The following is a 25,758-nucleotide window of genomic DNA, read 5'->3' as shown; positions in this document are numbered from 1 at the left end:
ATCTCAGGGTCCTGGGATCGAGCCCCGCATCAGGCTCCCTGCTTGGCGGGAAGCTTGCTTCTCCCTCTCTCACTCCCCCTGCTTGTGTTCCCTCTCTCGCTGTCTCTCTGTCTGTCAAATAAATAAATAAAATCTTAAAAAAAAAAAAAATCAGCAGGCATGCTGTCTTTATTTCTTTACAATGGTAGTAATGTCAGCAGGCATGTTTTCAGAGGCCCAACATTCCTTAATGAAATATTATTTAGTAATTGGATATAAAAATATGTTTGAGCCATTTTAAAAGCCATTCCATATCATGGGAAGGGAATAGTATGATACAGAAACATGTTTGTAGTGTTTTGGGACTAAATCCTAATTTTAAATATAAGGAGCAATTTGTAATTACTACTAATCCGACTGTGATGTAATTTTTATTTGCTGCTCTTTTTGGTTCTCATCTACCGAGACCATGTACATAGACGAAATCACTTTTATTACTTTAAATTGCATATCTAAAGTTAATAAATTTAATGAAGAGAACCGTTTTTCATTAATACAGTTTAGGAAAAAAACAAGTTTGATGGTAGTAAAATAATAGTGTTCCTATTAAATTTGGAAATTGCGTGAATGATTTTTATAAAAATGTCCCTAAGAAATAATTACAAATGTATTAGAAAATACATTTTTGTAAAAGTAGGTAGATGATTAATTTACAATACTAATGAAATGAAAAATTAATGTGGCTCAGTTCCTTTTTTCTTCTAAGAAGGTGTGTTAGGACATGTAGTACTCACATGTTTGTCCAGCCCAAAGTGTGAAATGATCATCCCATCGAGAAATCTGGAACCAAGTACACTCTTAACAATTAAGTGCTTGTTGTACCATGTTATCCTTTTAGATTTAGCAGTTTGAATTGAGATGAAATTTCAGGAAGCTATAATAGTATTAGGACTTATGGAACCCCTATATAAGCATGCCACTTAGTATATTACAATAGTTTTAAAGTAAAGTTCATATATCTCTTTATTATGTGGGTTTAGTAATACTGTGGTTCAAATGATTGTATCCTTGTCCCTAGCTGCTCGCTTGTTATAAACCTACAAACCGTTTGTAATAAGATTACACAGTACTGAGTATTTTTATTTCACATGAAACATTTTTTTTTTAAAGATTTATTTATTTTGAGAGAGTGAGAATGAGAGAGAGAGAGTACATGAGAGGGGGGAGGGTTAGAGGGAGAAGCAGGCTCCTCGCTGAGCAGGGAGCCCGATGCGGGACTCGATCCCGGGACTCCAGGATCATGACCTGAGCCGAAGGCAGTCGCTTAACCAACTGAGCCACCCAGGCGCCCTCACACGAAACATTTTTTACTTTGATCCAAAAGCTTTGCTTATTCTGCATAGTAGGACAATAGGAATATCAAATATATTTTTTTATCATTTTTTATTATGGAGAAAAACATTTATAGTATTCATTGCTACGAATTCATTTAATCTTACAAAAGTTGACAAATAAGTTTTCCCATTGCTAGTTTGTAAAACAAAAACCTCAAAGTTACCAAAAAACCTGGGCAGTAAAATTGGACTTGTTGTCTTTCAATCTTCAAACAGTAATTGCAGTAAATTCTTTAAATCTAAGGTCAGCAAACAAATCTGGCCTGCCTCTGTTTTTTAAATAAAATTTTGTTAGCACATAGCCATAATCTTTCTTTTAGGTATTATCTATGCTGCTTTCATGCTATAACAGCAAAGTTAGTCAGTCACAGTGGAGACCATATAGCCCAGAAAGGTTTTTTTTTTTTTTTTTAAATTCTAAAATATTTTCTGTATGTTTTCAAAAAAAAAAAAAAAAAAGATTTTGTGTGTGTGTGTGTGAATGTAGTAGGAGTTTTTTCAATGAACCATAAGAAAGTCTGCACTGTGGGTTAGCAGTAGCTAACAGAATTTTGTCTTTGTTGGTGAAGTATTTTCTTAACTCTCTCTGAAAACATGGAGGAAAAATTCTCATTTGATATTTGTTATTATCTAGGTGATTGTTTTTCTGTCTTTTATATCCTATGCCTTGGGTGCCATCAGGAAGGAAAAATAACCCTTACTCTTATGATGCTTGATGTGTTTACTGAAATTCTCTCATGCTATTTGTCATTTGTGACAGTGGGCCTTAAACTCTTTTGGTATATAAACAAATATTATGAAAGCCTTTGTACTTTCTCCTTGAAATATGTGTATTTTCTGTTTCTATATAATTCTAAGTAGTTTATGGACCTTATGGTAAAAATGAATACCATTAATGTAATTTTATTGGCAGGTCTGTTGGTAGTAAATTTTATTTCCTGTTCCTAATAGTTATGTAACAATCTTTTTCCCATTTGAACACTTTTCAGTCTTATTCTAAGTGTGAGTGAATAAAGAGGAAGAAATAAAAAGGCCAGGATATTTCTTTAACACATACACACATGAAACAAAACCAAAAAATCTTATGTAGAAAATGCTGGTTTTACTGAGAAATGTATTAATGTATTTCTGGAGTTTGTCGATTGATTCCTAATTATCTAATAGTATTAGAATAGTTTTAGTGAGTTTGAAGTCATCTTTGCTATTTTTACATAGATTACAGAAATTTTTCTTGATAAATTATTTTTCAGTATCCTCAGATATATGTGATATAGTATGTGATATGTTGTATTATGCTTGATTTGTATTTATTTTACCACATATTAGTTTATTTACGTAGCATTTAATTTAGAGAAGGACTACATACCACTTTTTTCTTATCAAAATAATTTCTTTGGTGATTTTTTTCTTAAATAAAGCAAGTTGCTGAAAACCAATTTTATGGTCAGAAGAACTTTATGGTCTAATACTTTAATCAATCCTTACATCTTCTCTTTTGAGATAAGTATAAATCACATTCTACATATGAATATAATAGTGAATTTATGATTAAATGTTTATCTATTTGTTATATAAATTGTGGCAAATATTACTTAATATTGATTCTATTTTCTTAACATTTTGGATATTTCACAGAGCTTGTCTTGCTGTATTTTTTTTAATATCAGATAAGATATATAACACAACCATATGGATATTAATGTGTAATATATTAATAAAATTAAGATTTATAATATGAAAATGCTGATAATTAAACATTTTTAAAGAAATGTTTAGCTCATCTATAGCAAACTCTGTAGGGATTTCTTTGTTAATAACTTCTTTACTGAAATGTTTTTCTATGTTTGTACTGTTTTTTATTTAGTTTTATTGCTATATATATATATATATCATTAAAATTATAATTATTTACAAATCTGTTAATGATTCTCTGATGTTCCTTCTTAATTCACTGAGAAAATGGAAGTTCTGTGACTCCTGCCTCCCTCTCTACTAACCTGCCACCTCTGTTCTCTGGCCTCCTTCTCCATATGTGTCACAGAGGCTGAGCCATGCATGCTGTCATCTAAGGCCAACCCTCCAGTTGTCTCCTGGAGCCCAGCTCCTCTTACCTACTCAAGGACATTGCTTTGGCAGTTGTCCTCTCTCTCTCTTTTTCTGCACTCTAAGCTTTTTCTCTCCCTGCTGGATCATTCCCGTAAGCATACAGATGTACAATATTTCATATATTTTTTAAAAAGGCAGAAGACAAAAAAACACCCTGAATGCCACATCCTCTTTTAAGTTCATCTTAGATTTCCTATGCTTCACTTTATCATGTCTCCTTGAAAGAGTATGTTGCCACTTCCTTATGTCCTACTTTTATACCTACTCTGATGGCACTATCATCTCCATGACTCTACTAAAAGTTTTTTCAGTGCTGCACATTGCCAAATTCAGCGACTGATCCTTAGTACTCCCCCTATTCATCCTGTATGCAGCATTTATCACTGTTGTTCATTTCTTCCTTTTCGGAACACTTTATTTACTTGGTTCCTGAGCCACAGTGCTCTCATATTCACTCACTACTTCACTATCCCTTCTCATTCTTAGTCTCTATTTGTTAGTATTTCCTTATCTTCCCAGTCTTGAAACAGTTCAGGAACTTCACTTCTCTCTTTACTTCACTTCCTAGATGGCCTTGTCTAGTCTTCCCCAATTTGAATTCCAAGTCCTGACCTTTTCCCTGATCTCTGGACATGTATACCCAGTATTCATCTTCACTTGATTACCTGGTAGACATATTGCATGGAACAAATCCTTAACTTCTCCAATCACCCAAGTCCTACTGCATTCATTCCCATCTTTGTAAATGGGTGGCTGTTCTACCAGAAACCTTGGAGTCATCTTTGACCTCTTTTATTAACCAACTCTTGGCAGATGATTCATACGAAAATCTTCATTGGCTCCACCTTTATAGCATGTCCAAAAGGGACATATTTCTCATAATCTCTGCTGCTACCAATGTTGTTCATGCCACCATTCTCTCTCTTTTGGACTACTGCAACAGCCTGCAGACTAGTCTCTTTGATTCTACTCTTGCTCCTCTAGAGTCAGTTTCTTCAAGTAGATGCCAGACTAATCTTTTTTTAAAGTTTCGTGTTTTTTTTTTTAAAGGTTTTATTTATTTATTTGACAGAGAGAGCACAAGCAGGCAGAGTGGCAGGCAGAGGGAGAGGGAGAAGCAGGCTCCCCACTGAGCAGGGAGCCCGATACGGGACTCGATCCTGGGACCCTGGGATTATGACCTGAGTCGAAGGCAGACGCTTAACCGACTGACACCGACGCCCCTTTTTTTTTATTTATTTATTTTAAAATTTAGGTAATTAACATACAGTGTAATGTTGCTTTCTGGAGTAGAATTTAGTGATTCATCACTTACACGCAACACCCAATGCTCATCGTAAGTGCCCTCCTTAATACCTGTCACCCATCTACCTATCCCCCCACCTCCCTCCAACAGACTAATCCTTTTAAAGCAAATCTGACCAGTATCACTTGTTTCTCAAAAGCCTTCCAATGGCTTCAGTCTGATTCAGGTAAAACCACATTCCTTTCTCCTGCTTCCTGCTGTCTTCCTGACCCATTTCTTACCACTCTCTCCCTTCCTCCAGCTCCAGATACTCCAGATATATAGGATTTTTGCTTTTAATTGTACATGTCATACACTTCCTCTTTTCCGGGTCTTTACATTTACTTTTCTCTTAACCAAGAATGCTCCTCTCCTTCATGTCCCCATGACTTGGTTCCTTATTTCTTTCATTTCTCTGCTCAAATAGCACTTTGCCAGTCATACTTTCTGTGCTCAGCCTATATAAAATAGCACAAATGCCCCCATCACTCTTCACTTCGGTCTCCCCCTCTGATCCTGCTTTATTTTACTTCATAGAACATAGTCACTCTCCACACTAGAATGGACGGGGACTTGGGCTGTTTTGTTAATTTTACTAATGTCTAGATTAGTGCCTGGAACATACGAGATGTTTGGTTATATTTTATGTACCATGATGATATTAGTACCTAGCAATGATTTTTTTTTAATTTTAAATATATATTATGAATTTTGACATTTTAATTTACAAAAGTAACACCACAACCTCATTTCTATAAATATCCCCTAGGACTTAACTTTTTGAATTGTACATAAATTAAGCCAATTTAGTAGAAAGAAACAACATTAAGCCTTTTGTTTGATTTTACCCTAGGTATGAGTTAATACAGAAGGGAGTAATTGAACTTAGAGATATTGGGAGTGTTCCAGATGTCTACACGCAGAATATGCTTTTAGAAAATGAGAACAAAAATTTGAAGAAAGACTTGAAACACTACAAACAGGCAGCTGAGTATGTTGCTTTTTAAATGACTTTTTTTTTCTTTTGGACTAAATAGAAGAGTTGAATGAAGGTAACTGTGGTTAATGTACCAGAGCTTTAATTCTGAATTGAATTATATTTAAATTCTAGTTGGAAAGAATGTGAAAGGCTTCGGTAGCAAATTAATTGAACAGATGATCAGAACTCTCACAATTGCAACGCACCAGGAAAAGTGGAATCCGGGGAGTTGTATAGGAGATGGTTAATTTGTTATGTAACACTTACTTTCTTCTGGTTTTGATAATCTTTTCATGGTTTGTGGAAATCTTCCCCTATGAGGATAAGCTAATTTCTGAAATAATAATAAAATTATAGAAAACAGAGGAAGGGAGGAGCTAGTGTATTCATAGTTAGAGGAATTTTGGTGTTTGAAAATTCCCCATAGGAAATTGTTATTTCATCATCTCCTAGCATGAATTCATGCATAGAAGAGAAACTTAACAGAAGCCTAATCTTTCTTTCTGAAATTAATGGAAGACGTAGTTTTTGGCGAACAAATTTAGATAAACACTGTTATTCTTGCATAGACAAATATGTGGATGTGTTGACTAGGGATGAGTCTACTCATCTAAGACAATGTTAGATGGAAAATCAATGCTTAGATATGGAGTAGAGAAAGTTCATGCTTTGTTCATTATTTTTTATTAAACATACTTAAAGAGTGGTTTTTTCTGTTAAAGAATCATATTAAGACAAAAAATTAGCTAAGCAGAACTACCATACAAGAACATAATATTTTTGAGGTCTTTGTAAAAACGTTTAATGTAAAGAAACAGGACTTTGTATTGCAAAGTGAAGGAAAATTTAAAAACTCCTACTTTTAAAAGGTGGTGGTAAATAAAAGATAATTTGTAAGATCATTTATTCACTTATTACTCAGAAATGTTTTTGCAAATTATACAAGTTTCATATTATCTATGGGTGTACTGTTTAACATTTTACATTTTAGAAAGAAGTGTATGATGATCCATGGAATGATAAGTTACTAGACCCAGCATTCTCTCTATTCTCAGTTCATTTCTCAGAAGTGGTGTTTGCACCATTGGCCCTGATGCTCACTGTGATATTGTATAGACACCTAATGGATGCACTGGGAATTTGACACAGCAAATTTTTCAGAGTGCTGTCTGGCATACTGTTTCAGTTCCTGATCTTCTTTGAATTATTGCTTGAGTTTGCTAATTTTCTTTTGAATAGATAGAGCCTCTTTTTGCAATGAGTTTTGCCATACTGACATTAAATAATCATTGTTGATTACTGGTTGTTTATTTAATATTATATTTAATAACTAATCAAAATCATATAAACTATTACCTATGCAAATTATTATCCCATAATTAAAACAGATATCACTGAAATGAAATCTGATTCTTATTTGTGTTTACTAAACTATCAGATTACTAAATGTATATAAAGTTTACTATATTAAAATACAGTTTTAGTTTCAAAAGTTATGATTATTATGTCTTAAATATATCTTATTTGATATAATTAAATTTTAACAGATTAGAAAAGGAAAATATTTATTTGCTTTAATCTCCTTGACATGGAAAATTTGAAGGAAAGATGCTTGACCCTTAGTAGGTACCTACTATTTATATCATTAAATGAATATTAAGCACATCGGGCTCTCATGACACCTTTTGGTGAAACATATCTCTAGAGCCTGATTCTGTTGGATACATTTTCGAAAATGAAGAATGAAGTTTTGTAAAATATTACCAAAACTACTTTTGTCATGCTATAAGTTTGCCCTACACTGTAATGTTTTATCGCACAGGTTTTTCAATTTGACTTTTGAAGATATTTTTCAAATAGGGATTAGTAATAAACATGGGATTCCTTTTATAGAATTTACCATAAGGTTTTCCTTTTCGGGATTAAGACTGTTTCTTCAAGCAAGATAAGTGTAGATGTTAAGTACTTTTCTAACAATAACCAATATTTAGTATGTAAAAAGAGTGAGGTTTACAGATATGTTATATATTGTCCTGATTATACTGGTAGCATTTAATGATGTAGCTAGAAAAATCAGAGAAATCATATAGCTATAAGCTTAATATTTATCTAGAGAAGAGAATTGCCATGGAAAGAGTACTGAACTTAAGGTTCAAATACCTAGCTTCCAATATTCTGCTACTTATCAACTCAGTTTTCTTATTGTTAAACTGGGAGTAATTATACACACTATTAACTCCTAGGGAGTGATGTGATAATTAAATAAGACAATCTATATTAAAGAGCTGTGTAAATCACAAAGTGCTTTGAAAATGTCAGCTATTATTATCAATATCTCTAAAGGCTGTCATCCTTGGATTTTTTTTAGTCATCACATCATTAATATTTTCGAAATTCAGCAATGATGAAGCATAAAGGAAGACATGAAAAGGGAAATATTTCACTCTAAATTTAATTTGAATTGCTATAATTAAAAAAAAATGGTCCTTTTCTCTTTTGTAAGCAATGCCTATTTTAGAACAGAGGTTTTCCTTATCTTGCTACTAGTGTGATTATCTTATCTAAAATATAGTTTCATGTATGATATGTGTATGCATGTATGGTATGGATGTTAACCATACTTATTGTGTTCGTTTTGCACTATATGAATGTTGAGTCATTATGTACTTGAAACTGGTACAACATTGTAAGTAAATTATACCTTGATAAAAAAGAAAGTTTTAGAAATAAATGTTTGGAAAATTTCCTTATACATAGATGATTTAAGGGAAAGAATGTACTATTAAAAAGTGTTTATAGTTACTTTGAATGTAAAAGTATATACTAGATACTGGAGAGGAATAATATAGGTAGTAGTTTGATAATCTTTTTTTTTCTAAAGTGTATTAATTAAAAAATGTTTATATACTGTTAAATATGCAGATTTTAAGTGTACAGTTCAATCTGTTTTGATTAACATATATACCCATGTAGTCACTAAGCCAAATCAAATATATAGAACATTTCCATCACCCCAGAAAGTTTTCCTGTACCTGTTTCCTTAGGCAATTATTGTTGTGATTTCTATCACCATATATTGGTTTAACTCAGTCTTGAAGTTCTTTTGAAAGGAATCATACAATATGTACTCTTTTCTGTCTGCCTTCTTTCACTTAAGGTTTTTGAGATTCATCCATAGTTTTGGTATATCCATAGTTCATTTTTTTATTATTGAATAGTATTGCATTATGTGAATACACCACAATTTGTCTATTCATATTTCTTTTGATGGAAATTCGGGTTGTGTCAAGTTTCTGCTTAATATATGATACAATTATGACATTCGTGTGTAAGACTTTTTATAGACACATAATTTCATTTCCCTTGGGTCATGGGGTAGTTCCATAAAAACTGCCAAACTGTTTTCCAGAATGGTTTCCAAGTTTGATAAACAGTTACAGAATATAACTGTACTTTTATAATAAAATGCAGACCATTTGTCATTTTATTTATCTATTTTTTATTGTACATACATTGGAATACTCAATTTTACTTATTTTTTAATCTTTTTAATACTCAATTTTAAAATTAAGGTCATAGTAGATAAACATGTGAAAATCCATTTTTGGAAACTTTTGACCAATTATGCAATCAATTAAGTTCCCATAAAAATTTATTTCTGAATTACACATTTGTTTGTAATTTGGTCATTGTGACCACTTCAGACACGTTAAAGAATAGGCAAAACATCCAATGCACTTACAAAATTACTACTGTATACTTAAATGTATTTTGAAACTCAACATCCTGAATTTAATTCACTTTCTCATTTTCTTGACCTCTGCTTCAATAATTCTTATATTTAGAATAACACCTGTTTTTGATATTCCCCAATGGTTTCCTAATGTTATTTTTTATTAAGTTTTTATTTTAATTCCAGTATAGTTAATGTACAGTGTTATATTAATTTCGGGTGTATAATATTGTGATTCAACAGTTCTATAAACCATAACTCAGTCTTCGTCATGATAAGTGTACTCTTAATCTTCTTCACCTATTTACTCATTCACCCACCCCCCTGCCTTCTGATATGCTTTATTTTAAATGAGTTTCCTCAGTTAAAGTAATTATTATTATTTTTCAACAAGAACATTTTTTACTTGAAGCATACTTCAGAATACATGGTTCTAAGAATATATATGTGTGTATATATATATATATAAAACATTCCTTCAAGAAAAATAGAATACACATTTTCTTCAAGTACACATGTAAAAAGAGACATAACAAATAACACAAATTTAAGAAGACTGAAATAATGCCAAGTATATTTTCCAACCACAATGGTACAAAGCTAAAGATCAACAATAAAACAAAATCTACAATGTTAAGTATTAAATATTTAATATGTAAATATTAAACACCCTACTGCACAAGCAGTGGGCCAAATAAGAAAACAAATGGCACATCAAAATATGTCTCAAAACAAAAAAACCCCACAATATTCCAGAACCTATGGGATGCAACAAAAGCAGATGTTAGAGTGAAATTTATGCTATAAATGCTTGTATTAAGAGAAAAAGTTCAAATTAACAACATTACACACAAGGAACTAGAAAAAGATGATACTTAGCTGAAATTTAGTAGAGGAAGGAAATAACGAGGAAAAAATCAGAAATAAAATAGAGTCCAGAATAAACAATAACATAACATTGAAAGTAATGACCAGTTCTTCCAAAAAATAAATTAAATTGGCAATGCTTTAACATTAACTAAGTAAAAAAAAAAGAGAAGACTCAAAAACCAAAATGAGAAATGGAAGAGAAAACAATACAACAGATAACCACAGAAATATATTATGTGGTAACAGATTGCTATGAACAATTATTTGATAACAAATCAGATAACTTAGGAAAAAACCCAGATAATTTCTAAAAATGCAAAAACTATCATGATTGAATCATGAATCTTGGATCCAAGAAATAGGAAATCTTAGACCAATAACAAGAATGAAAATTGAATTAGGAATAAAAAATCTCCCAGCACAGAAATGTCCAAGACCCCATAGGTTCCATTGGTGAATTCTACCAAACATTAAAAAAAAAATGGCAATCTTTATCAAAATCTTAAAAATAATGGAATAGAGGCCAGTACTATCCTGATACTATCCTGATACCAAAGCAAGATAAAACCAATATAAGAACAAAAAAGTCTAGTTTGTCCAATATAAATATTGCTACTCCAGCTTTCTTTTGACATCCATTTGCATGATAAATGTTTCTCCACACCCTCACTTTCAATCTGCAGGTGTCTTTAGGTACAAGAACATAGGGAAAAGTATTTATTTTCTCAAATGAGCTTTAATTCATGGCTCTGGATTGCTACCTAACTAATTTTTTAAATAATTTTTATTTGAGTATAGTTGACACACACTGTTGTATTATTTTCATGTGTGCAACATAGTGATTCAACTTTTATGCTGTGCTCACCACAAATGTGGCTATCATCTGTCACCATACATCACTATTACAGTATCATTGACTGTACTCCCTATGTTGTGCCTTTTATTCCTATGACTTATTCATTCCATAACTGGAAGTCTGTATCTCCCACTTGCACCCATTTTGTCCATCCACCCCACCGCCCTTACCTCTGGCAACCATCAATTTGTTCTCTGTATTTATAGGTCTAATTCTGATTCTTGTTTCTTTATTACTTTGTTTTGTGTTTTAGATTCCACATATAAGTGACATCCTATGGTGTTTGTCTTTCTCTGAGCAATTTATTTCACTTGGCAGAATACCCTTTAGGTCCATCCATGCTGTTCCAGCTCATCCTTTCTTATGACTGTGTAATATTCCTCTGTGTGTGTGTGTGTGTGTGTGTGTGTGTGTGTGTGTGTGTGTGTGTGTGTGAGTGAGACATCTTCCTTATCCATTCATCTGTTGATGGACACTTAAGTTGCTTCCATATCTTGGCTATTGTAAATAATGCTGCAGTAAACTAGGGGTGTGTTTATCTTTTTGAATTAGTGTTTTCATTTTCTTTGGGTAAATACTCAGTAGTGGAATTAGTGGATCATGTGGTATTTCAATTTTTTATTTTTTTGAGATTCCTCCATACTGTTTTCCACAGTGGTTGTACCAATTTACATTTCTCCCAATAGTGTATGAGGGTTGTTTTTTTCTACATCCTTGCCAACACTTATTATTTCTTTTGTTTTTCATACTGCTTTCTTTCACACCTGCTTTCTGACAGGTGTAAGATGATATCTCATTGTGATTTTGATTTGCGTTTACCTGATGATTAGTGATGTAGAGCATCTTTTCACATGTCCATTCGTATGTCTTCTTGGAAAAAAGTCTATTCAGGTTCTCTGCTATTTTTAGACTGGCGTTGAGTTGTATAAGTTCTTCATATATTTTGGATATTAACCCCCTATTGGATATATCATTTGCAAATATCTTCTCCAATTCAGTAGATTGCCTTTTTGTTTTGTTGATGGTTTCCTTCACTGTGCAAAAGCTTTTTATTTTGATGTAGTGTTAATAGTTTTTTTTTTAAGATTTTATTTGAGAGAGAGAGAGAGTGAGCATGAGTGGGGGAGGGGGCAGAGAGAGAGGGAGAGGGAGAAACAGACTCCTTACTGAGCCGGGAGCCAATGCAGGGCTCCATCTCAGGACCACAAGATCATGACCTGAGTAGAAGGCAGATGCTTAACCGACTGAACCACCCAGGCACCCCTCAATAGTTTATTTTGATATAGTCCCAATTGTCATTTGAAATGGAGAGATCTAGAATTTAAGCAACCTGCTACACATTTACAGAGTTGGTTGAATGAAGACTAGAAGGCATCACTTGGGGTTATCATCTTTTACAGTTAAGACATTGTTTCATAAACCTTGTTTTATTGGGTAGTTGACATGCCACAATATTCACCTCAGTCTGAGGTCCACAAAAGCTACTATGAGTTTCATTAATTGAGAACTTGTTTGCTTGATCTTGTTTTGTATCTTGACCTAGTGCTTTATGTCTTCCCGTAATGTAGACATTGAAAATATTCTCATTTGGATGGTTTACTCCTAAAAGCCTCATTGTACTTGTACATTAACATCCTGCAGTCTGGCTTCCACCCCACCTATTCCGCTCAATTGTGCATCCTATTCCACTCAATTATACATCTTATTTCATTCCTTTTTTCCTTCAGCTTCTGTGACAGCATGCTGTTCTACCTCTTCTTCTAACTCATTGACAAGCTTTTTTTTTTCTTACCTCTGCACTGTTAACACTCTCTAAGGCTGTGCTGTCCAATAAGATAGTCACTAACTATATGTGGATGTTGACAGATATAACATGTGATGGCAAACTCGAGGAAGAAAAGTAACATGGTAAAGGAGACAGAGATAAATGGGGTGCAGTTTTATATAGGGTGGTGAGGGAAGTCCTGTCTGATATCTGAGGAAACTGAGGGAGGCCATTTATAAAATTGGGAAAAGGGAATTCCAGGCAGAGGTAAAAGGAAGTAGCAGAGCCCATGGTGGGCACAGCTTGGCTTGTTAGGGGGCCAGTAAGGAGACCATAGTGACTGGAACCAGGGGATAAGTGGTAGAGCCCTTTGTTAGAACTTTGTTTTTTTTCCTCTGAGTGGGATGTGAGGCTAATGGATAATTTTGAAGAGAAGCCTAATGTGAGCTTGTTTTTGTTGGAAAACAGACTAGATTGAGGGACATGATGGAAATATGGAATACGTTATATCCTGCTTAACTTTCTTGTAGGTTGACTTATCTGGTTACAGCATAATAATGAAGTCAAACAAACTTTTTATGGAACAGTTAGGTTCTTGAAAGGCCAAAATTTGCTGTTATCAAACTCAGCATTACTAACCCCAGTCAAACTTTAATTTAGAACAGATATTGATATCAGGTATTATGGAGAGAGCAACACAATTACATGATACCCTACCCTTTACTAGATATGATAATATAATTATCACTCAGTTTCCTCCTATGTAAGTGGGATGGTATTATCTGTCCTTGAGGGGAATCATTTTAAAGTGTTTAGCCAATGTCTGTCACATGGTGAGTGCTCAATAAAGATTAAACCAGTATTCTGTATTATAGCACCCTTTTTTCCTTTCATAACAGTCACTAGTTTATGGTTATATAAGTTTATATTTTATTTCCTTATTAATATTCTCTATACTCCTGTGAACTTGATGAAGGCAACAATTGTGCTTGACTTACCCATCATAGGATAATGAACATAATACCTGATATACAATATATGTTAAGTAGGTAGAATAGCATCATCATCATTATCTTTGTCAACCTTATTATTAGCAATAGCAGCAACACTGAATAAACATCAAAAGTAGTATTTTTTCCAGAAGACATGTACATAGCAATTTATTATTTACATATATTAACCTAATTCTGAAAAAAATCAAGGATTTAGAAATGATCACATGGGCCTATCAGTTTTAACATCTTTCTGCCATTCTTAATTCATCTCTACCCCACCCACATCCTACTCTACATCTACTTAGTATAATGCATTATTTTTTATAGTTCTTTTTTTGAGTTATAATTTACATAAATTGAGATGTCCAAGTCTTAGCTACATAGTTTTGACAAACAGATAAAGTCTTGTCACTTCCATACCCATCTTAATGTAGAACATTTCTGTCTATCCAGAAATTTCCATGTCCCTTCTTAGGTATCCCTGCCCCTGCAATCAGTGTTCTGATATATCAGTGTTCTGATATTTGATCAGTTTACCTGTTCAAGAGCTTCATAAATGGAATCACAGAATGTATGTTTCTTTGTGTTTGACATTTTACATTCAGCATAAACTCTGTAAAATATATCTGTGATTTTTGAATTTATCAGTAATTTGTTCCTCTTTATTGCTATGTAGTCTTCCGTTGTATAGTGTATGTCACATTTTGTTTATTATTTTTCTATTGGATTATTTTCAACTGTGGTACCTAATGAATAATACTGCTATGAAGATTTGTGTACAAGTCTTCTTGTGGGAATGTGCCTTCTTTCTTTTGGTTAAAAACTTAGGAGTAGAATTACTGGACCAAAGGGTAAGTGTGTATTTACAAGAAATTGACAGTCCATTTTCCAACATTTCGTTGGGTCATTTTACATTCTCAGTATCAGTCTATGAGAGTTCTAGTTGTTCTACATTGTAACCATCATTGAGTATTGTTAGTGGTTTTCATTTTAGCCATTTTAGTAATTGTATAGTAGCAGCTTGTTGTGGTTTTGATATGTATTTTCTAATACCTAATGATATTGAACATTTGTGTGTGTGTGTGTGTGTGTGTGTGTGTGTGTGTGTGTGTACTTATTGATTGTTCATCTCTCTTACTTTCTGTGTAAGTCCTGCCCATTTTTGGTTGGATTGTTTGTCTGATTGTAAGAGTTCTTTACATATTATGGATATGAATCTTTTGTCAGAACATTGTGAATATTTTCTCCCAGTTATAGCTTCACGCTTAAGTTTCTTTATGGTGTCTTTGGGTGAGCAGAAGTATTAAATTTTGATGAAGTCTAATTTATTTTTTTAATAGTATTGCTTTTGATATTTTGTCTGAGTTACTATTGCCTACTCCGAGGTCTCAGAGATATTAGTCTATGTTCTCTTCTAAAACCTTTAAAGATTAAGAATTTTTATTTCAGCCTATAACTATCATTCATTTTTGTATATAGTGTAAGGTAGGAGCTAAAGATTAATTTTCTTCTCTAAAGGAATATCCAATTGTTCTAGCACCATTCTTAAACAAATTTCATCCATCATTGAATTTCTTTGGAATTTTTATTGAAAATCATTTGACTCTATAATTGTGGGTCTGTTTCTAGACTCTATTTTGTTCCATTAATCTGTTTGTCTTTATTCTAGTACCACACTCTTGATTACTGTAGCTTTAGGTAATTTCTTGAAGTCAGGTAGCATTACTCCTATAGCTTTGTTGTTCTTTAAAGATAGTTTGGCTATTCTGGGTCCTTTGTATTTCCATATAAATTTTAGAGTCACTTTGTCAATTTCTATAGAAAGGTGGGGGTTTGAAATTGAATTGAATTTATAACATGACTTGGGAAGAATGTGTGTGGTGTGTGTGTGTGTGTGTGTACACCTATATTTACATATACATATATATTTTTAAGGATTGATGTATTCATAAATTTTAGTCTTCTATGGTATATCCCTCCATTTATTTAGATTATCCTTAACTTAATACTGTATATTTATGAAGGAGTTTGAAATTTATGCCTTTGCATCTAATTATCTAATGTATATATTTTGTTGTTATTTTGTGAACTCTGTATAATGGGAGTATCTTGTGCTCAACATAACCCTAGGGCCTACCTCTGACAAGTAGGAGGGGCTTAAGTGAATGTGTGCTATTAACATTTTGGCTTTTTAGTTAAGCTTTTAATATTTTTTTAGAGTAATTAATTGATAATTTTGCCCCTTTTATACCATTCCTTTGGAGTAGGCATCATTTTCCCTTCATAATGGAATTTTTAACAGCTTTCCATAAAGTTAAGTCTTGCCTCATTTAGAGTATTGCTGTCCTTTGCTGGGCTTCTACATAAAAGAAATATGATGCAGACCAGAAAAGTTTTATTGAGTGTACTGAAGGTTTGACAGAAAATAAAAGCTGACTAGGATTGCTAATTAGAAGATTAAAATGTACCATTTTAAAAATAATGAAATACTTGTTTTAAATCTTCTGCCAGAAAATATGGACATAAAGAAAATTAAAAAGCAATTAATATTGAGGAAAAATTAGGTGCTTTACTAAGCAGCCCTAAACTTCACTTACAAAATTCACTTCTACAGAAGGTCAAAGAGTATCCAGCTTTTCCAGAGACCCATTTAATTTAATGACTTTCAGAAACAAACACTGTGGAAATAGAGATAATAATGAGGCCTATAAAATTTTATGGTTTAGTGTTTAGGTAATTGCTTGTTAAATTAAGAAGGTATTTTTTTCTGGACATGGGTATACCCCTTTCTTTTTTGGTTAAGTATATAATGAAAGTTTTCCTCGAATATGATAGAACCCATTGTGGCTATCCAACAATTATTCAAGTATTAATATTAGTGAATTAAATGAATTCATTTATAACCAGTTGAAAACAGTGAAATAATTGGTTATTATGTAATACTGTTACCAGAAGTTGCTTTGATTTTTGTTTGTGCATGAGAAAAATACATGACAAAGATGGCCTACTTTGGTGCAAATAAACAAGAAAATGTTTGTATGCTTCCTTTTAACAAATTATAATAAAATAACCCAATAAATCTATAATTAAGTGGTCACTTAAAATACTTAGTTAAAACTTTCCAGTTAACAAAATTGTATTACTGGGGGCATTCATTTAAAAATAATTTTTAAGAGCACACTATTAAATCAGATTCATAATTTGAAACATGGAGTTTTTGGGACAGTGCTTTTATGATATAAAAATAGGAGTATTTTAATATTTCATACTTTAATTGTAGATTTTGGTATGTTGGTTTCCTGAAGTGGGGAAATTAGTCATTCTGCTATCTCATTAAAAAAAAGCAGTAAGAAGTATGTTCTTTATGATAAATCTAAATAGAATGCTTCATTGAATAATTTTTACTTCATTGTACTTAAATAGAATTTCTGGTGTCTTAGTAGAAGATTTATTTTTAAATCACAAAGGTGCTGTATTAATCAGAAAATATTGTATAGTTTAAAATATTAATTGCTTATAAGAATATATAAATTTTATTTTTTAGTGCAATTTTTATTTTCTTTTTATTAAGCAGATGGGCAGCAGGAAGGTCGTAACAGAAGCATCACCATGAAATGAATCTAAATTGTTTTACTGAGTAGACTTCATTTGTGCAAATAGAAAGCAAGTCCCTGAAAACCAATTTAATGGTCAGAAAACTTTAAGGTCTAATACTTCAATCAATTCCTATGCTTTCTTTCCTGGGATAAGTACAAATAGGCCTATAAATGTATATTTAAAAAGGGAGCTGATGCAATGCTGCACATTTGTAGTTCTGCTTAAGAAACTTTTTATTTTTCTAAGTTTTTTTAATCTATTATGGGTTTACATTTCAGATAAGAGAAATAAAACATTAGCTCATTTATATAACTCATCAAGCTGTTGAAAGTAAGACAGCTTTAGTAGACTCAAAACAGATGTTCATAAAAGTTTAAATCTTTTATAAATTTACTAATAAGCATGTATTCTGATATTTTTTGTCCATTAGAGGATATTTATCTACTGGCATGTCCCCTATTTTAGGTAAATAAATCAAGCTGTTAGAGAAATTGAATATATTTGTTCTGCTATACTAATTAGTAATAGTGATGTGATGATAACAGTAACATTTATTATTTTTATGTACAAGAAGATATGTAAACCACTTTACAAATGAATGAGAATTCCTGTGGTATTCTTGTGTTTTCACAACAAAATATCAACTCAGCCTTTTATCTTCTTAAATCACTCTACTTAAACTCTGTCCTCCCTCTTAACTCACTATTCATTAGGCAAATGGTGGCAGAGGGATTCCCTCACTTTTCATCCATCTTCATTCACACTGAGGATTAAAACCTGGACAGAATACATTGTTTGTTCATGTCCTAATTGACATATTCCTCAGATGATTTTTCAAGACTGAATATTTCAGTCAAGCATTTCTTGTACATTCAAAGTCGTTGGCATGGAAATGAAGTTGAGGGTTAGATGGTGGTAGTAGCCTGTGAGGCCTGTGACACATTGTTTATTTACTTGTGATAAAAACTACAACTTTGGCAGTAAAATAAAGAACATATTCAGAAAAAGGTCATGTTAAAAAATGGGGGAGGTTTGAGGATTTGAGGAGAAGGGAAGAAAGAAACTTGGAAGAATGGATGAGACACTTTTACCATATGCCACATGGGACTTGATCTTGCAGAAGTCTCACTGATCATAATATGCCCCATCAGGGGCCTGAAAACCTAACCTCATCCCGCTTTTTTAGCAGCATTCCAGTCTCTGCTCCTCAGGGATTGCTTTGACATAGCTCTTCATGCAGAAATATGTATTTTTTGCACTTATTTTATGTGAATCTGTATTTTGAAATTCTGTGATACCTCTGATTTATTCCACTGTGACCTCTTATGAGATGTAAGCACCTGAATTCAGTGCACCCATTTTTCAGAACATGGGAATCTCAATGCAGTAGCACTTTGTCAGTTAACTAAGACTGTGACATAGCTACTTTTTCATTATAATTATATTTTACATTATTATATTGAAACTAACATATTGAAACTAACATAATTCCTATTAATTTTTTATTGATTAGGCTTAGAAAGAATACCCTTGTTTGCTTTCTATCAGGGGTTTGTGGAAGGTATATCCAGTTGAAGAATGCTTCTCTGTTACAACACTGATACTAAAGAACCTTTCTCATCAAGTTACCAATTATTCTACTAATATGATCTACAGGTGGTACATATTTCTCATATGCATTACCAGAATAAAATCTGGGTTTCCCAGAACATATATGCTTTCTTTTTCACAATTATCAGAACTAAGTAACCCAATACATTGTCTTTTAACCATATATTCAAGCAAATTCAGAATTAAATTTTGTAAGTCTTTTCCTTTATTTGTAATTATTTTGAATTATCCTGTTTTAAATATGCATTTCAATTTTGTAAACAAATTCTTTTTGAAAGTAGATGGATTATACATTATTTTGGCAACATATATTTAATTTTCTTTTACTTAAATGGTGTGTGAATGAATATTTTTGAGCTATAGGTGGTGTCCCATTCATTTCCCAACCCCATATGCACTACGTTGCTTAGAATCCTTCAATGTGAATTAGAATGGAATCTTTGTTTTTTTAAATTATCTTTAGAATTGTTCAATACTGGATTTGAACTGATTACTTTTTTTTCAGAAAGGAATAAGGAATGATTTTTAAAAAGTTTTTATTTAAATTCCAGTCAGGTAACATACAATGTAATATTAGTTTTCAGGTATACAATATAGTGATTCAGCACTTCCATACAACATCCAGTGCTCATCACCACAAACACACTCCTTAATTCCCCTCACCTATTTAACCCATCCCCTCACCCACCTCCTGTCTGGTAACCATCTGTTTGATTTCTATAGTTAAGAGTCTCTCTTTCCCCCCCCCCTTTTGCTTCTTTGTTTTATTTCTTAGATTCAACATATGAGTGAAATCATATGGTATTTTGCCTTTGTCTGACTATGTCACCTAGCATAATATTCTCTAGCTCCATCCATGTTGTTGCAAATGGCAAGATTTCCTTTTGTTTTTAGGGCTGAGTAATATTCCATCACATGTATGTACACCACATAGTCTATATCCATTCATCAATAAACGGATGTTTGGGCTGTTTCTATAATTTGACTATTGTAGATAATGCTGCTATAAACATCACGGCGCATGTATCCCTTTAAATTAGTGTTTTCATATTCTTTGGGTAAATACCTAATAGTGCAATTGATGAATTGTAGGGTAGTTCTGTTTTTAACTTTTTGAGGAACCTCCATATTGTTTTACAGAGTGGCTTCATCATTTTACATTCCCACCATCAGTACAAGAGGGTTCCCCTTTCTCCATATCCTTGCCAACAACTGTTGTTTCTTATGTTGTTGATTTTAGCCATTCTGACAGGTGTGAGGTGATATCTCATTGTAGTTTTGATTCACATTGCCCTGATGATCAGTGATGTTGAGCATCTTTTCTTGTGTCTGTTGGCCATCTGTGTGTCTTCTTTGGAAAAATGTCTATTCATGTCTTCTGCCCAAATTCTAACTGGATTATTTGTTCCTTAGGTCTTGAGTTGTATAAGTTCTCTATATATTTTGGATACTAACCATTTATCAGATATGTCACTTGCAAATATCTTCTCCCATTCTGTATGTAGGTTGCCTTTTAGTTTTGTTGATTGTTTCCTTCGCTGTGCAGAAGCTTTTTATTTTGATGAAGTCCCAATAGTTTATTTTTGCTTTTGTTTCCCTTGCCTCAGGAGACATATCTAGAAAAAAGTTGCTATGGCTGATGTCAAAGAGGTTACTGCCTGTGTTCTTCTCTAGGATTTTTATGGTTTCAAGGTCTCACATTTAAGTCTTTCTTCCATTTTGTATTTATTTTTGTGTATGGTATAAGAAAGTGGTCCAATTTTATTCTTTTGCACGTTGCTGTCCACTTTTCCCAACACCATTTGTTAAAGAGACAATCTCTTTCCCATTAAATATTCTTTCCTGCGTTGTGGAAGATTAATTGACCATATAGTTATGGGTTCATTTCTGAGTTTTCTATTCTCTTTCATTGATCTATGTGTCTATTTTCATGCCAGTACTGTAGTTGGGATTACAACAGCTTTGGAATATAAGAAGTCCAGAATTGTGATGCCTCCAGCTTTGCTTTTCTTTTTCAAGGTTGCTTTGCTATTTGTTGTCTTTTGTGGTTCCATATAAGTTTTAGGATTGTTTGTTCTAACTCTGTGACAAATGCTATTGGTATTTTGATGGGGATTGCATTTAATGTGTAGATTGCTTTGGGTAGATATTTTAACAATATTTTTTCTTCCAATCCATGAATGCATGGAATGTCTTCCCATTTCTTTTGTCATCTTCAATTTCTTTCATCAGTGTTTTATGGTTTTTAGAGTACAGATCTTTCACCTCTTTGGTTAGATTTATCCCTAGGTATCTTATGGTTTTAGTGCAATTGTAAATGAGATCGATTCCTTAATTTCTTTTTCTTCTGCTTCATTATTGGTGTATAGAAATGTATGTTGATTTTGTATCCTGTGACTTTACTGAATTCATCTTTTGGTTCTAGCAGTTTTTTTGGTGGAGTCTTCAGGGTTTTTTGTCTAGAATATCATGTCATCTGCAAATAGTGAAAGTTTGATTCTTCCCTTCTGATTTAGATGTATTTTATTTCTTTTTGTTTTCTTTTTTTTAAGATTTTTTTATTTATTCATTTGTCAGAGAGAGAGACAGAGAGAGAGAGAGAGCACAAGCAGAGGGAGAAACAGGCTCCCTGCTGAGCAAGGAGCCCAATGCGGGACTCGATCCCAGGATTCCGGGATCATAACCTGAGCCGAAGGCAGACGCTTAACCGACTGAGCCACCCAGGCGTCCCTTTTTTTTTTTCTGATTGCTGAGGCTAGGGCTTCCAATACTATGTTGCATAAAAGTGGTGAGAGTGGACATCCTGTCTTGTTCCTGATCACATAAAAAAAGCTCTCAGTTTTTCCCCAATTTGGTTGATATTAGCTGTGGATTTTTCATATATGACCTTTATTATGTTGAGGTATGTTCCCTTTAAACCTACTTTGTTAAGGGTTTTTTATCATGAATGGATGTTGTACTTTGTCAAATGTTTTTCTGGAATTAGCAGTGATTTTTTAAATTATTATTTTCAGCAAAGCTAGAGAAGATCTGCTGAAAACGCAAAAAGAACGTGATTTTCACCGAATGCACCATAAACGAATAGTCCAGGAAAAAAACAAATTAATTAATGACCTCAAAGGGTAAGCTGCTAATATTTGTTGGCATATTTATTAAAGAGTTATTTAACATTTAAGTAACTTGGTTATGGCATAAGGTTTGAGGTAAAATAATAATTCAACATTTACTGAGTCTCTACTGTATGCTATACTATGTGTTTGAAATATAAAGATAAGTAAGTTTAGGCCCTTGCTGTCAAGGTTCCCAGAGACTACTAGGATGTGTGATAGGGGAGGAGTTAACTGAAATATTCTGCATGTTGCTATGCCAACCAAGGGTGGTCACCCTAACCTTTAGACTGGGGTATGAGAGGGTTCAGAGACCTATTTCTAGGAATTCTGAAGTATAAGTTAACAGAGGGAGAGGGAGCAGGGTGTTCTGGACAGACAGTACATACTGTGCAAAGGCACCAAATCATGAAGGAATATGGCATATTCACCATATTGTATGCATAGAGAATAAAGTGCAAAAGCTGCTTGACAAGGGTAAGGTGGAGGGGGGGCATATGCTGAATGACCTTGAATTTATGCAAAGGTTTTTAGAAATTATTTAAAAAATATTCAGTTTTATTTTCCCTCCTCCCTTCCTCTCCTACTTCCAAATTAAAGAAAGAAACTCCCCCCAAAAATAAAACAAAAAACAAGAAAATAATTTATAATCCTTAATGAAAATTTTCCTTTATTTGCTCTAGGGCAGTGCTATCCAATAGAACTTTCTGTGATGTTATAAATATTCTATATGTGTACTGTCTAATACAATAGCTACTAAGTCACATGTGCTGTTAAGCACTGGCCATGTGACTAACACAATTAAGGGATTCGATTTCTAATTTTGTTTGTTTGTTTATTTATTTATTTAAAATTTTATTTATTTGACAGAGAGAGAGAGAGAGCACAAGTAGGAAGAATGGCAGGCAGAGGGAGAGGGAGAGGGAGAAGCAGACTCCCCGCTGAGCAGGGAGCCCAACGTGGGGCTCGATCCCAAGACCCTGGGATCATGACCTGAGCGGAAGGCAAACTCTTAACCAACTGTGCCACCCAGGCACCCCATTTCTAATTGTATTTAATTTTAATTAAGTTTAAATTTAAATAGCTACATTTAGCTATAGCTACTGTATGGGACAACACAGTTTAGGGATGGTAATGACCGTTTCTGTCTTTTGTAGGTGGTTATGGTTATCATGACTATTATGATTTCTAAATCATAGGCTGTCCCATGAAGCTTCAGAATCAATGTACTTAAACTTAATAAATTGTAGAAACTAGAGTTTTCCTTACTTTTCTTAAGCGTCTGTAGGAATAAAGCACCATTTTAAGAGGAAGATTGCATTAACTTAAAAAAGGGCCTTGAGAAATTTTGTTCTTTGTCTTTAACCAAGTCTTTTGGTCTAATATTCTGGTTTGAATTTTTTGGTTCATAAAATTGGTCTTAGTCTGGAGAAATTCATAAAAAGTGTTCAAAATGATTTGTTCCCTTTTTAACTTAAACAGTAACTGAGAAGTAGAACAGTATAATAGAAGGAGCTTGGATTTTGGTGTCAAGTAAACATTGGAAGTCTGGCTTTACCACTTACCTTTAGATGTCCATTGTGTTTTGTCTCTTATCCTTAACAATGTTGATAATATATTTTGGATTAATATGTATAAATACTTGATACTGTACATGGAACATTATAAATGATAATTTTTTGCATATATCATAACATTGAAAGTATATGTTGAATATATACTACTTTATCTAGATTTCCCTTTCGCATTTTTATACAGGTCTTTTCAGAACTGTATATTGTATTTTGTTTTAAGAGTACATTCTTTAAATTGGGGAATTATTCTACACTCAGGACACTATAGGAGCCTGTGGTTCCTATTGGTCATGTAGAAGTCCCTTCAAGGTAGCTAAGCTTTTTCCTTGTTCAAAGATAAATAATTGCTGTGACTTCATTAGGGTGAACCACTCGTTTATCCAGAGGAAGAGCCCAAAGGTATTTTAATAGTTTGTATGTGTATGCACACACACATACAATAAGTGAGTTTGAATCACAGCTCATTCTCTCACAGGTTTGACTCTATTCCCACTATTTGTGCTAATTCAAACAGGTTTCAATACTTCAGTTACTTGGGTACATAACAGTTTAAGAGCACCTTTGTATCTAGTTGTGGCAGCTGAAATATGATTGTTCACTGTTGCTGCTGGGATATTCTACCCTTTGGTAAATTGTTTGAGTTTTTTAAATTGTTTTTTTCTTGAGTCTCTAGCCCATGTTTAAAACTATATCATGCATGTTACATTTCCTAGTATGTTTAAAGAGAATACTATTGTAATTCATTTCATATAAAAATTTAGCATTTTCAGATTATACTTTTTGTAATCTTCAGGGGCCCTGATGAAGAAATCCACATTACACTGTAATATAATTAACATTTGTGTATTCTGTTAGCCTTTATTTCCAAATTTAATCATTAAGGATAATGTCTCCATTTAACCATTTGGATGAATCACTAGTGTGTGTTTTCTAAGGACCTAAGACAAAATTTCAATGATATCCTCAGTGTCACAAAAAAACTAGAGATGAAGTTAATCACCAGTGAACACCTTGTCTGATAGTTGTACTATTGCATAATAAATCAACTATAAGGAAGAGTGTTTTCCATGCCAGGCTAAATTAGAGTCTAAGTTCTCTATGTTAATATTTTACCCAAATATTTCAGTTATATATCTATATTCCTTTCACTGTAAATCACAAAATGGCAGTCTTAATTTTTTTCTGTAAATTGTTTAACTAAGTGGATAATTAGTTGATTTTACCTATCAGCTTTATAGGAGTTCTCATTTAACATGAGTTTCTTTTTTTTATCTTTAAAATTTTTATTGTTATGTTAATCACCATACATTACATCATTAGTTTTTGATGTAGTGTTCCATGATTCATTGTTTGTGCATGATACCTAGTGTTCCACGCAGAACGTGCCCTCTTTGATACCCCTCATCAGGCTAGCCCATCCCCCCACCCCCCTCCCCTCTAAAACCCTCAGTTTGTTTTTCAGAGTCCATCATCTCTCATGGTTCGTCTCCCCCTCCGATTTCCCCCCCTTTATTCTTCCCCTCCTGCTATCTTCTTTTTTTTTCCCTTAACATATATTGCCTTATTGTTTCAGAGGTACATATCTGTGATTCAACAGTATTGCACAATTCACAGCACTCACCATAGCACATACCCTCCCCAATGTCTATCACCCAGCCACCCCCTCCCTCTCACCCCCACAACACTCCAGCAACCCTCAGTTTGTTTCCTGAGATTAAGAATTCCTCATATCACTGAGGTCATATGATACATGTCTTTCTCTGATTGACTTATTTCACTCAGCATAACACCCTCCAGTTCCATCCACGTCGTTGCAAATGACAAGATCTTATTCCTTTTGATGGCTGCATAATATTCCATTGTGTGTATATATATATATATATATATATATATATATATATATATAT

The 25,758-nt window shown here is 33.1% G+C and overlaps 1 protein-coding gene across 5 annotated transcripts in view; it reads left to right on the top strand.

Annotated features, from left to right (window-relative positions):
• SPAG16 (sperm associated antigen 16) overlaps nt 1-25,758 on the top strand; it is a 952,656-nt gene that overhangs the window by 15,046 nt on the left and 911,852 nt on the right. For 4 of the 5 annotated variants that reach the window (XR_012374325.1, XM_025892134.2, XM_073879059.1 and 1 more), the window contains exons 5-6: nt 5,618-5,755; nt 22,185-22,292. Coding sequence is in view for 4 of the 5 variants with exons in the window: in XM_025892134.2 (XP_025747919.2) it covers nt 5,618-5,755; nt 22,185-22,292 (246 nt within the window). In the remaining variant the exon portion in view is untranslated. The remainder of the gene's footprint in view (nt 1-5,617; nt 5,756-22,184; nt 22,293-25,758) is intronic. The other variant, XM_073879053.1, reaches the window with a different exon arrangement.

The sequence above is a fragment of the Callorhinus ursinus genome, unplaced genomic scaffold (assembly GCF_003265705.2).
Source record: "Callorhinus ursinus isolate GAN/ISIS: 27379988/994484 unplaced genomic scaffold, GSC_fseal_2.0 scaffold2, whole genome shotgun sequence".
In the NCBI taxonomy this organism is placed as follows: Eukaryota; Metazoa; Chordata; class Mammalia; order Carnivora; family Otariidae; genus Callorhinus; species Callorhinus ursinus.
The sequence above is the reverse complement of the archived record's forward strand: the minus strand, read 5'-3'. Positions and strand labels throughout refer to the sequence as shown.